Raw genomic sequence first — 14,016 nt, forward strand, 5'->3', positions numbered from 1 at the left:
ACAGACCAAACCCTGTGCTAAAGAGTACATATACAACAGCTGACAAGACATGCCCTCACTTAAGTCTACAGTTCAACACCTTTCTGCATAAAGGAACAGATGGGAAAAGAGGAAAGAGGACACTGGGCTACAGGAAAAAGCAGAAGAAGATAAAGCATGAGAAAGAAGAGGTCAATGGGAACAGACCCCTGGCAAAGGCTGAGAAGGGCAGGGTGCAGAAAGGCAGGCGTCCAGCATAAAGAAAGAAGCAGGCAGAAAGTTCCCTGAGGGCATGTCTTGCTTGTCATTCTGTTTGCAGTATTTACTCCTCTGCCAAAAACCTGAGTGCTAAGAAGTTGATTTTCATCACTGAAAATACCCCTTCCCCTTCTTTCAGTTGACAGTCCTTTGTACTCTGACTATCTAAGTGTACTTGTATTTTTTACTGTCAGTAAATGCTTTGGAGAAGTCTTGAACACTATAAATTTCATTCTCAAAAATCTTACTCCTCAGAATAAATAAGGTAACTCTATAATTTGTTGTGCAAGGGGGGATAAGCACAAGTAAAAGGGGGTAGTGTTAATGACACAAAGGCAGCAGGTATAAACTGGGACTCTCTTGGCCGACTGAGATGGATAAACCATAAACTCACTTTCTCTGCTAGAACCCATTGAAGCAGATGATTCAGCCTACAGTTCGGACATAAAGGTCAAATATTATCTCAGGAAGGTGTTTTCCTTGGCTTTCCTCAATCTCTCACTGAGATCAAGTGACAGAGTTTTCAATGGTTTCCTCAAAACAGAGAGTCCCACAACATTTTTGCAGTAACCCTCAAGCCTCTCTGTGCAACCTCAGAGTAACCTAGTGGCCCTCCATAAGCAAGAGGGGCTTATGCAGGCACTGCTAGTTTCTAATGCAGGCTTCTTATTTTTATCTAAAACTGTTTAATATACTGTCAGACCAGAACATTTGAAAACAGACTGAAAAACTATTTGGAATGGACATTAAAAAATCTCTTGGCTGGGTGCAGTGGCTCACGCCTGTAACCCCAACACTTTGGGAGGCCAAGGCAGGTGGATCACGAGGTTAGGAGATCGACACAATCCTAGCCAACATGGTGAAACCCTGTCTCTACTAAAAATACAAAAATTAGCTGAGCATGGTGGTGCACACCTGTAATCCCAGCTACTTGGGAGGCTGAGGCAGGAGAATCGCTTGAACCTGGGAGGTGGAGGTTGCAGTGAGCCAAGTTCACACCACTGCACTCCAGCCTGGCAACAGAGCGAGACTCCGTCTCAAAAAAAAAAAAAAACCACCACCAAAAAAAAAAAAAACTCCCTCTCCACAACAGTTTCTCCCAGTCTTTTCCAGCTCCATAAATGACAACTCCATATTCCCTGTGTTTGGGCCAAATAAGTCCTTGATTCCACTCTCCCTCACATGTCACAATCTGTCAGCAAACCTTGCTAATCCCACCTCCAAGTATACCCAGAATCTGAGCATGTTTCCCTCCTATGATTTGTCACATCAGATACATAAATTAAGAAGTGAAAACACTTAAACAAGAGACGAACAGAACGCCAGACTTACTTGTCATTTTTAATATGTTCATAAAGGCGCTTAAACTGGCGGACTTGGAAGGACAAAATTGCCATCAATACCACGACCATCAGTAAAAATGGATAAATCCGCCGATGGACTAAGTTTTGCATTTCCGCAGTAACACCTAGAAAACCAAAAAAGAAAAACTTTCAGTGTATGTGAAATAACAGTGACATGAAACGTAAACATGTCCTTCCCCTAGAAGAATGGACTGGGGCAGACAAGCTTTCTAAGCCCCAGGTCTGTTAACTTTCTACAATCTGTGTGGGTCATGAGCCCTTTCTGACCCCCAACTTTCTCATTTGTAAAACAAGGAGGCCAGGCATAGTAGCTCGCGCCTGTAATCCCAGCACTTTGGGAGGCCGAGGCGGGCGGATCACTTGAGGTCAGGAGTTCTAGAGCAGCCTGGCCAACATGGTAAAACCCTGTCTCTACCAAAAAATACAAAAATTAGCCAGGTGTGGTGGCGTTGCACCTGTAGTCCCAGCTACTCAGGAGGCTGGGGTGGGAGAATCGCTTGAACCTGAGAGGTGGAGGTTGCAGGGAGCCGAGATCAATCAAGCCACTGCACTCCAACCTGGACAACAGAGTGAGACCCTGCCTCAAAAAAAAAAAAAAAGGAACTGGACGAGATGACTTCTCATGTTCCACAAGCAGTGGTGTCATTGATATATTTCTACTGCACCACAGTTTAAAGAAGCAAAACCAAAACTGTGCTTATATAATAAAAAAATCCTCAAACTTTTAGAACACACATGTATTTATTTTTCTATATTTAACTCATGAGTTTTAATACTTCTCTGGCAGAGGGGACTGGGGGGCTTTAAAATCAGAGCAAGTACTTCCGAGGAATTCAGAAAATTAATACCCTCAGGTGGATTATTCCAAACACCACAATAGTGTGCTGTGCATAAGCTCTGGAGCTGAGTTTGAAATTTGAATGCTGCTCTTACTCCTTAAAAACTAGACTTTGGGGTAAGATTCTCAATCTCTATGAACCTCAATTTCCCATTTCTAAAACAGAGTTGACCAAACATATTAAAAAGCTACCCTAAGAATAACATGTAAGAATTACATAAAGCATCTAAACAGGGCAAAACAGGTACTAACATTTTTCATTTGCCACTCTTTTTCCCTTCCAAAGTCTTTCCAGAAATGCTCACAATAAAATTTTTAAAAATGAAAACATGAATGACTAGGTTGGAAATCCAAATTCTTAAGTCTATATACTATTAATGGGCAGAACATAATATATGCTAATTAGAATAAAAAAGAATATAGGGCATTCCTACTCTAGACAAAACCAGTAAAGAGACTGTTCTAAAGAGTCAAAATAATTTAATTTTAAAGACGTATTCAACTAATAAGCAATGCGCTGGGTGTGGCAGCTCATGCCTGTAATCCCAGCACTTTGGGCGGCCGAGGGGGGTGGATTATCTGAGGTCAGAAGTTCAAGACCAGCCTGGCCAACATGGTGAAACCCTGTCTCTAACAAAAAGACAAAAATTAGCTGGGCATGGTGGCGCATGCCTGTAGTCCCAGCTACTCAAGAGGCTGAGGCAGGAAAATCGCTTGAACCCAGGAGGCAGAGGCTGCAGCGAGCCGAGACTGCACCACTGTACTCCAGCCTGGGCAAAAGAGCGAGACTCCGTCTCTCAAAAAAAAAAAAAAAAAAAAAAAAAAAAACTAAAAAGCAATGGGCTTTGAAATATATTTTGCAGGAAATATATATTTGCATTTTAATATGGTATTTATGATACTTGGCATAGTCACAATTCAAACCAAATAAAAGCCTTGAAGTTTCTACTTAGAAGGAACCAGGAAACGATGCAGTTTGCACACTGTGGGCCCTCAGCTTAACTGTTCCGTTTCCCATGCCATCCTGCAGACTGAGGGATACATTGCTTAGCCCCTCTCTATACAAACCTGTGTTGAGCAATTTTTTTTTTTTGAGACAGGGTCTTGGCCTGTTGCCTGGGCTAGATTGGAGTGTCACAACCTGAGGTTAGCCCTGAACTCCTGGGTTCAAGCCATCCTCCTGCCTCAGCCTGCAGGGCAGCTGAGATTACAGGTGTGCGCCACCACTCCCAGATAATTTATTTATTTTTTTTTTTAAGAGGTTGGGTCTCGCCATGTTGCTCAGGCTGGTCTTGAATTCCTGGCTTCAAGCAACCTCCCACCTCAGCCTCCCAAGTAGCTACTGCACGTGGCTAATATCTTTACTGTCTAAGAAGCAATGAGACTATTAGAAGTCAAACCAGTGGCAAAAGGTAAAGAAGGGCACACACACAGAGGGCTTCCAAAGGGCTGGAAAAGTTCTATTTCTTGACCTAGTAAGGTAACATACAAGTATACATGTTACACTGCAAGTTTGGTTGTGTGTTTTTTTTAAGCTCTTCTCTCACGGTTAAAGGGAGGACGGGGTCATTTCTGGCAGATGGATAAGACAAATGAAAATGTGGAGACAGTTATGGAGAGGACATCGTGTGTTTGATAAGAGGCCATTCCATGGTTGTTTAATCAAAACTCAGAGTATATGACATGGAGTGAGGTCAAACTGAAGCCCACATCAAAGCAAAAGGAGGAGCCTTGTAAACTATGCCAAAAGGTTGGACTACATTAAAGGCCACAGAGGAACCAATGAAAAAAATGTTCACCAAAGAGGTACAATGAGATTCATTCTTTTGAAAGGTCATTGTGCCCAGTGTGGAGAAGGAATTAGTGATGGCAGGTTCAAGGCTGGGAAACCAGATAGGAAGGTGCCAAAGTTAGGGTAGGAGACGAATGACTCAACAAAAGTCAGGAGCAAAGGCTCCAGAGACGAGAGACCAGATTCTTCAGGGAAGAATGGGACACTTGGAGACCAGAGGGACATGGAGGACAGAATAAGGTGACATGGATAGCCTTCAAGGTTTCTGACTTATGCAATTTGTTGGATGATAATGTTTGCAGCTGAGAGACGGAATTCTGGAGAAGAAAAAGATTTGGGAAGGAAAAGTCTCTGCTTATAATTTTGAAAATATGCTGGGTTTAAGGAGCTATGAGGAGTCTTCACTACACAGTCAACAAGACAGTGTATTTCCAAGTATAAACGTGTTGCCCATTAGCATCTCCTTTTTGGATCTTTTATGCCAAAGAATATTTCTTTAAAACTTAAATACAACAACACTGTTACTTAATTTTATATGATCACAGCACTTCTACTCAGAAGAAGACAACCTGAAGGAAATCTGATCCTGCCTATTTTGTACGGCATGTAAATTTCAAATTTTATCTTCTGGTAGAGAAAAGAACTGTATCAAAGAGCTTTATGATCCTCTAATCTTACCCAGAGTAGTCAAATCTAAGAAAAGTGGTATTTTGAAATCATTGTCTTAGCTGGATTCACATTTACAAATAAAGCATATGGAGTGAGACATCCTTTTTACTAGGGGTAAAGAGAATGTCCAATGTTAATAAAAGTGCTCCTTCAAGGCTCCACAACCAGCATTACGTACCTAGTAAAGGAACAACACCAGAAGCTATGACATAAGGTACACACAGGGAAAGCAACAGCACAGAGATCACGGGAGCTGCCAGTTTACGAACAATATAGTGAAGGTCAATGTTCCGGATGCCATTTGCGTAAACCTGAAACATTACAAAAAGCAATTAGAACAAAGATACAGGACAAATTCCTCCAAGTTAATACAGCAATCTCCACACAACTGAATCTGCCAACCCAAAAATAGTCAAACTGGTTACTTCTTCTAAAGCCAAGGCAAATTCTGGTATACCAACATAAGCATAGTGCCCACGAGTTTCTGAAGAAATGTATTTACCCACTAACGCTCTGCAGTTAGCTCTGCTAAGTGATGAAATAAGACACTAATCTAGAATAATTTATACTCTACTTGCACTATACAATACCAGATGACATTCAGTGGTATTCATTCAAGACCACATTACTTGAAGTAACTTCATACATCTTATGTAAGAGATATGTAATATGTAATATTGTGTTATTATACAATATTGCATTCATTTTATCTGAGTATGATGAGAAAACACTGAAGCAGGAAACGTTTCTGAAAAGCTTGCATAAATCAAATTTTAACAAATCAAAAGGTATTTAAAAATTTAGTATGAAAGAATTCTATAGTGAATATAAAAAAGCAAGTCCAAGAACTACTAGAATATTTCCATCATCTTATCCAGAAAATTCTACAAGCGTAATGCACAGGAAAGAATGGATGGAAATGGGAAAACCCTGGGAACAGAAAATTTAGATGGAGTGCAGACAGAAACAAGGCTTAGAAGGCTGTTATTTTCTTCTCCTCTTGCCTCACCAGCAGCACTTAAACCTCTCTTAGCTGTGACTGAATGTAGCATAACTCAACCCCAACACCTCAGAATTTGAATGGCAAACATGCTTAACCTTTTAAAGGCATGCTGCCATTCCCAAAGACACCTAGTTAACCCAAATGCATTTTAATCAATGAAGCAAGGCATCCCAGTGTTTCTCAAACATTTCCAACCATTTTTCTTAAATTTACAGAGACACACACGCACATACGCAAGAGAAAACAATGAATAAGATAACAAATTATTTAGAAGATCAATGATGTTCCACAGCCTCCAGTATGAATAAACCCCATCTCCATGCTCCTTTTTCAAGGGCCAGAGGCTAACCTGGCCATTCTAGAGTGTACTGGCCTGCACTCTGATCCTGAAGGGATATGAAGCCAGAAGCCCCCGATGCATCACACTCCTGGTGGACTTCAGAATTAGCCCATACTTTATAGAGACACACACAAACACACTGCAATTTGCTGGCTCCCTAACCCCCCTATACTCCTAAGAATCAAAATCTTGAAATACAGGCACTTTTTGAACAGATTTTCTTGAGCATACTTGGCTAACTACTGTCTTTACTTCTCATACATCAAAAAGAGGTGTACTTTACTGCTGCAGAACTGTTATGTCTTACTTATGTGGCACTGGCCTAAGGATAAGAGGGGTCCCCACAAGTACATTTGCTAGATAACTAAAGCGTAAAGTAGCAGCAAAATCTGTTATGTTGGCCATTTTGGATAGAAATTTTCCTTAAATGAATTACCATACTTTCTAGTCTTATTATCGGAGTGCTAAAAGCACAGTCTACCTTTTCCAAGGTATTCCCACAACAATCAAATTATCTGGCAGTTCTGTAATACAATAATAGCCTTAGGTACTATGTAGCTAGATGAAGCCAAAACAGGTCTCCTTTTGTAATGTTTTTTCCTCTGTCTTCTTTCATTACCTCGAGCAATAACCTTTCCCCCACTCCAAATCTACTACAGGCTTAGAAACATTAATATCAACCTTCACCAGAAAAAAAGCACATATTTTCATTTTTGTCTCCACTATGAACAGGGTTCTAGATACCGTAAGCTACTGGTTAACCTTCAGATAAAGGATGGCTTAAACGTGGTTGATGAAACTTCATGGGAGTATAGAAAACCACAATATGCCACCCTAAAAATATGCCTCTTAGACATAAGGATTGTTTTGAGTTGAATGCAACTGAGAAAGAATAGATGCAGGAAAACTTTCCGTCCTCCCTCTATTGCCTAGAAGCAGAATATAAATGTATAAAGACTTTTGTCTTTATACACCCCACTTCCCTCCACCATGAAGGACAAAGATTACCCACTGAAGAGAGCTTTGGGCCTTTCTGGGCCTCTAGATGGCACCAGAGGAATCAACACTGCCAAGCTTTACTAAGGAGCCGCATCTGCCAATTTTTTGCTTCCCCCCACTTGCCACCCCTAGAGACTCAAAGTCCTTTTCCTTCATCTTGTCACTTCTCTAAAAATTTATTATTCTTTGTTGAAGATTCGTTGGAATTCAAAGCCACCTCTCTGAAATCACTCATTCCCTGGGTATCTCCATGTATATATGAAATATGTACTTTAATAAACTTTTGTTTTTCTGTTGTCTTTTATTAAAGGGTTCCATTTTAACTAAAAAAAACAAGGGTTGAGAAAAAAATTATTTTCCTCCTATACAGTGGTAAAACAAAACTGCTGTCTTTAAAAAAAAAAAAAAAAAAAAAAGGTTATATATGCCCATCAAAAAAAATGTAGAAAACTCAGCAAGGTAGGAAGATAAGAAATAAGAGTTATAGCTGCCAAACGTAAACACAACCAATTCCAGAATGTCTTTCTCTGAAAACTGATTTTGCTTACCTGTTCAATTACAGTTTTCAACCACCACTGAGGACCCATCAATGTTATAGCTGCAATGATTTTGGCATGCAGGACTCCAAGTGCCCAGTCCTAGGGAATTAAAAACCATTTAACATATTTCTGTTGTTTTTTAACAATAAACACAGCAGAGAGGCTGTATAATTTTCTTACATTATTTCACATCAAAATAGAAGTTCTATAGTATTGGCAACAATTTTACAAAAGACTAACGTACTGAAAACCCAGAGAATTTTTTTTCTTCAACAGCTCAAATTCCATGTTTCCATAAAAAATTGTTCTTCTATCTTTTAAAAATCTATATTGTTTTCCCAAGAGTTAGAGAAAGTCTGGTCATTAATGGATATCTCAAAAAGCAAATAAAATAAATGCCAAGATTTTATTTCAAACTATCTTTAGGCTATTTCATTGGTTTCAAGTGAGCTGATTTATGTCAAATTAAGACTGTGGAGCAAAGTTTGGCCTAAGAAACCATTCTAAAGGCTCACAGATAGCTTCTAGCTTGAAGCATTTGTGGTTCTACTGGGGAACTGTTACTAGGTTCCTCCTCATGGTGCAACGGACTCTTGGCCTGCCCACCCTCCAGCTCTCCACCAGACAGTCAGAGTGATGACTACTTCCTCCCTCCCCACAGCCCCCTTCCCCCACCACCAAGTATCTCTTTAAATGCAAATCAGATCATGAATGTAACTTCCCTGCTTAACAACCCTAAAGTCCTTAGCAAGGCACACAAAACCCTTTATAACCTGGTCTCTATCTAGCTTATTTAAAACAACAACAACAACAAAAAACAGTATAAAAAAAAAAAAAAGAAACCACATGTAACATTTAGACTGATTCTTACATAAAACCAAAATCTTTACAGAGAAGACGGGAGTCCTCTGTGATCACTACCTTAAATCCTGATCCCTCCCCAGCAATAACCACTATTAGCTTTTGGTACATACCATCCATGTTTTTCCCCATGCATTCAGCTGCATCTATACATCTATATCCCATAGAAAGTATGTAGTATCATTTTTATATGGACTTTGCTCAGATTGTTAATTCTCCTCTTCACTGTCTACCATCTTGAGGCCAATGTTCCCATTTCTTTACTGGTTTGATTGGTTATTCTAAGGATCTTCTTCAAATGGGGTGAGAGGTTGATACACACACTGAATTCTTGAATACCCTCAAATATCAATCTTCACCCTGATAGGTGAACAGCTAAATGATTTTTTGTCTGGGTAGAGGAAGCTTGGTTTTTGTCCCTTTTACCCAGTCGTCTATAAATTCTCTGATCTTATGGTTTTCAGTGCTACAGAAAAAAAGTCCAATGACAATGCAGTTTTTTGAAGCTTGCATATGATTTCCCTGTGTCTAATAAGATATACCCAATTATGTGTTTTTATCTTGGATCTCAATCTTACCAAATCTCATGAGCCCCTTCAAACTACAGAATCAGATCTTTCTTCAATTCAGTTAAATTTTCTCCTATTTTTGTATCAATGCTGCCTCACATTTGTTCCTTCTGGAACCCCCGTTATCAGTACGCTAAGTCTCCTAGATGTTTCCTCCAAAACATTTCTCTTTCTCAATTTCCTCTTCTGTTTTGCCCAGTGCTTTGCATTCATCTTCCAAGCCTCCAAGCCAAGCCCAGTGGTGACTGTCCACATCTTTTTTCACTACTAGATTTGTCTGAAATCTATGTCATACAGCTCCACAACAACTGCGTTCTGCTTTAGAGCTGCTGTTTGTATGTGCATGTGAACATACTGCACTCGGCGTCCGTGTGTTTGCTCTTCTCTCTGGAAGCTCATGGCTCTGCAAGCAGTGCTGTCAAACTGGCATGTGTTCTGACTGCTCTGCCTTAACTTCCTTTCTGTGGCTGCTGAGCCTCCTGCATATAAAGCACTTGTTATAATTTCCTCTGCAGCCTCAAGGAGGCTTGGGCCTGGCTGAGGATATCCTAAAGGGCTTCAAAAGGATCTTTTACCTCTTCAGACCTTTGGGACAGCCGTCCAACAGTCTCCTACTGAGGAACATGAAGAAAGCCTCCCTGCTTTTTCTCACAGGCAGGGAAGATGCAACAACCCACCAATTCAGCTTTCTCTTGGCCTTCTGGGAGTCCAGTAGACACCCAAATGAGATTAATGTTTACCCAAGGAGGTCCAAGATCACTGTGATTCGTGTTCTCCAAAAACCCACTGCTTTGCAGTCCTCTCCTGCCAGACAGGACACACCACACTAGCTGCTCTGCTAGAATTCCAACTGGCCCACTATCCCACGGAGCTGCAGCCACTTGCTGCAGGAAAGGCAAGCAGCTTAAAGTCATGAATTAAGAAAAAGCAAGCTGTTCCTTCAAAAACTTGGGGGTTTAATGCAAAACATTAAGGATAGCACGCTGCACATTATCTGTCTACAGCTTGTGCTTTCCCCCAACTCAGAAACATGTCTGGGAGCTATCGATATCAAAACAAATATCTCTACTTCATTTTTTCAATTGCTGCATTGATATTCCACATTTTATTTGGGCATTCTCTATTGGTGGACATCTAGATCACTTCTCATTTTTTGCTATAAAAAATGATGTATTTGCAGAAACAGCCTTGCTCATGCCTCACAGTAGATTCTGAAAAGCCAAACTGCTGAGTCATAATATATCAGCATTTTTAAACTTTGATAGTACCGAAGAATTCTCTAAGGTGATGATGATTTCACAAGTAATGCTGAGTACTGTAAAGACCACCAAAAATACAAGTATAACTAGAACAAGTTGCATTTATTACTCATTGCAGCAAGGGAGTAACACAGCATGGAGAACTTGGGGCCCCTCAGTAAGAGTGCTAGAAAGTGGTTATTACAGGATTTCAGCTTATGTTAGGGATTTGGGGGAGGATTTAAGAAGCAGGAATTTGGTCTGTATCAGATGCTATTAGAAAGCAGAGTAATCTGTGAATGGTTATCTTAATAAATAAATCTTATCTAGAAAAAGTGGCAGAAGCTAAAACTGTAATTGGTAATGAGGCAGTAACCAATCATGTTAGCCAGTAAAGGGGAATGTTTGGTCATTTCTGTGGTTTGAATAATGCTCCTGTTCTGTCTGTGTTCAGACATGATTGCAGAGGGTCTTGCTTTTGTCTTCCTCTATCTTGATCACAGAGTGACAGTGTATGATGTTGATGTTCTGTCAAATTGTTTATGTCCAACAGGAGAACACTAAGGCCTGGCTAACAGTGCCAAGATGGCTCCTTGATGCCACGGGATGCTTTGGCCTTTTTCAGGGCTCATGCTGCGTAACATTAAAAGGCAGATAGTATCTGTTTGTCCCATTTGCAGCAGTACTTTGCTTGATCACTGACTGGGTTAGGGTATTGTCAGCCTGACCCCTCCACTAGTTGTGTGTTTCCCTTTGAGCCATCAAGTAATCCATAAGGTGACACTTTGCCACCATGCAAATAACCACTTTCACACTGCAATGTAACATACCTGCAAATTCTTTTCCCATCATGTGGTAGGGGGTCTATGTCCTCTTCCCTTGAATCTTAGCCAACATTTGTTACTTGCTTATACCCAGTAAAATGCACTGAAAAGTGATGTTGTAGGCCTTCTGACATGGGGTCATAAAAGATGATGCAGCTTCTTGTTTGTGGGGTCACTCATTTCCCTGAACTACAACATAAGAAGCCCAAATACCTTGAGGTTACTTAGCTATGAAGCAGCCCAGGCACATATAGGAGCCCAGTCAACAGCCCCAGATGGGTAGCAACCAACAACAAGCATCAACTCTCACACTGTTAAGTGATCACTGACTGGGTTAGGGTATTGTCAGCCTGACTCCTCCACTAGTTGTGTGTTTCCAGCCAAATGATTCCATCCATAACTGTCAAATCATTCCCAGCCATTGAATCTTCCCAGCTGAGTCCCAGACAGCACAAAGCAGAGACAAACTGATATGCCCTGTCTTAATATCTGACCCACAGACTCTATGGACAAAATTAAAATGGTTGTTTTAAGCCGCAAAGTTGTGGGATAACTTGTTACACAGCAATAGCAACTGAAGACTGATCAACCTTTCATCTGTTGGGTTCAACATCCATTAACAATCCTTGCTATAATCAATTATTTTGTTAGGTATTGCAAAATAGTATTTTTCTAATTGTGTTAATCTCTCTACCTTTATTTGCTGGCATTTTTCTGTTAAAAAAAAAAAGGTAGCTCTTTCCTTCAATTACAGATACTATTTGACTACTCTGGAATGCGGCTCTTACAGAAAGGCATAACATATGCTTAATTAGATCCTCCTCAACTTACAATGATGTTAGGTCCAGATAAACCCATCTTAAATTGAAAACACTGTAAGTCAAAAATGCATTTAATACATCTAACCTACCGAACATCATAGCTTAGCCCAGCCTATCACAATGCGCTTGGAACATTTACATTAGCCTACAGTTGGGCAAAAACTTCTAACACAAAACCTATTTTATTTTTTGCCTTGTAGTATAACTGAGGCCTAACAAGCCTACGTAATTTTATAATTACGTAGTGACTATCTCATGCAATTTACTGAATACTATACGGAAAGCGAAAAACAGAATAGCTGTAGGAGTACTCAAAGTACAGTTTCTGCTGAATGTGTATCGCTTTCAACCATCAAAAAGTTAAAAAGTCATAAATCAAAACACAAGTCAGTTCTGTACTTCTTTGTATTACTTATTTCTCACCTATTCTAGTCTATGAACCAGACTAGAAAGGAGGCAGTTCCCCACATATGCATACCTTGTCTCAAGCCAGGTCTGCCCATCTTCCTCCTGGAATATACTTCTTCCTTTCTTACCCACTTCTCTGTTCTCTACTAGTTAGGTTGGCTTAGATACTATCTCTTATGGAAAACCATACCTGAAACTCCCAAAGCTAGATTAAATGTCTCTCCTACACAATGCCACAGTTCCTTCTGCTTCCCCTAATCACACCACACAACACCTGTGTACCTGTCTAGCTTTCCCATCAGAGTGTGTAAATTCCTCAGGAAAATTACTGCACTAGCCTCATTTTCATCTGGGTGATACAATCCAGGGTGTGGGTACACCATTAAAAGCACTTAAATAAAAATTTTCTGGTAAATGAAGTTTGTGGAGGTTCTCCATCTGGAAAGCAGAAAAAGGGAAATACGGGCCAAATAATTTTCATTTTCTAAAAAACCCATCGCAATATACTAAGAGATAAAAACAAAGCTAAAAAGCCTTTGAATGACTGAAGTCAATACCTAGCTCTTTTCCTCCAATACCTACTAAGAACTTGAGATCTTAATTCTATGATGTTAAAAACCTCAGGCTCTAAATACAATAGAAAACTTCCATTTCTTTTTCCATGAGCTTTAAGACCTTTGCTGTGACTTACATGGGTTCCCTCAGGATGCTCTTGGTTGTTTTTTTTTTTTTTTGGAGACAGGGTCTCACTCTGTCGCCCGGGCTGGAGTGCAGTAGCATGATCTCAGCTCACTGCAACCGCGGCCTCCCAGGCTCAAGAGATCCTCCCACCTCAGCCTCTCGAGTAGCTGGGACCACATGCCCACACCACCACGCTTGGCTAATTTTTTGTATTTTGGGTAGAGACAGGATTTCACCATGTTGTCCAGGCTAGTCTTCAACTCCTGAGCTCAGGTGATCCACCCACCTTGGCCTCCCAAAGTGCTGGGATTACAGGCATAAGCCGCTGCACCCAGCCAGGATACTCTTTTTAATGAATCTGTGACTTTGTGGGAAAACATGCTATAATAATTCAAAAGTATTAAAGCCTCCAAGTCAAAAGGAGTAAGACAATTCACTCTACCTCAAAGATGAACGAAAATCAATGACTATTAGTTTGTATTTTCAAGTATTAGAGAAGACTAAATGGTTAGTAACATTTTAACCTATAAAGTAAGCACTTTTAAAGGAGTTATAAGACCTGCATATTCTGAAAGATTGATTAAAGAGCATTAAACAATTTTATAAGAGTTCCTAGAATTAAAAAAAAAATTAGTCTTTCTAAACCAGCTGCTTAAAATCACCTAAAATAATTAAAAATTATATTTTTTTCCTTTTGTCTTTTTTTTTTTTTTTTTTTTTGACAGAGGCTCTTACTCTGTTGCCCAGGCTACAGTGCAGTGTCATGAACACGGCTCACTTCAGCCTCAATCTCCTGTGATCCTCTCACCTTTGCCTCCCAAGCAGCTGGGACC

General features: G+C 40.1%; 1 protein-coding gene across 2 annotated transcripts in view; it reads right to left on the minus strand.

Annotated features, from left to right (window-relative positions):
- The window catches only part of MARCHF6 (membrane associated ring-CH-type finger 6), an 82,923-nt gene that overhangs the window by 4,450 nt on the left and 64,457 nt on the right, over nucleotides 1–14,016 (minus strand). Inside the window, exons 23-25 of one of the 2 annotated variants that reach the window (XM_004059033.5) lie at nucleotides 7,791–7,880; nucleotides 5,079–5,211; nucleotides 1,570–1,705 (exon numbers count right to left, since the gene is read on the minus strand). In XM_004059033.5, the coding sequence (XP_004059081.1) occupies nucleotides 1,570–1,705; nucleotides 5,079–5,211; nucleotides 7,791–7,880 (359 nt within the window). Of the gene's footprint in view, nucleotides 1–1,569; nucleotides 1,706–5,078; nucleotides 5,212–7,790; nucleotides 7,881–11,279; nucleotides 11,463–14,016 lie in introns of those variants that run through there. The other variant, XR_010131807.1, reaches the window with a different exon arrangement.

This window comes from Gorilla gorilla, chromosome 19 (assembly GCF_029281585.2).
Source record: "Gorilla gorilla gorilla isolate KB3781 chromosome 19, NHGRI_mGorGor1-v2.1_pri, whole genome shotgun sequence".
In the NCBI taxonomy this organism is placed as follows: domain Eukaryota; kingdom Metazoa; phylum Chordata; class Mammalia; order Primates; family Hominidae; genus Gorilla; species Gorilla gorilla.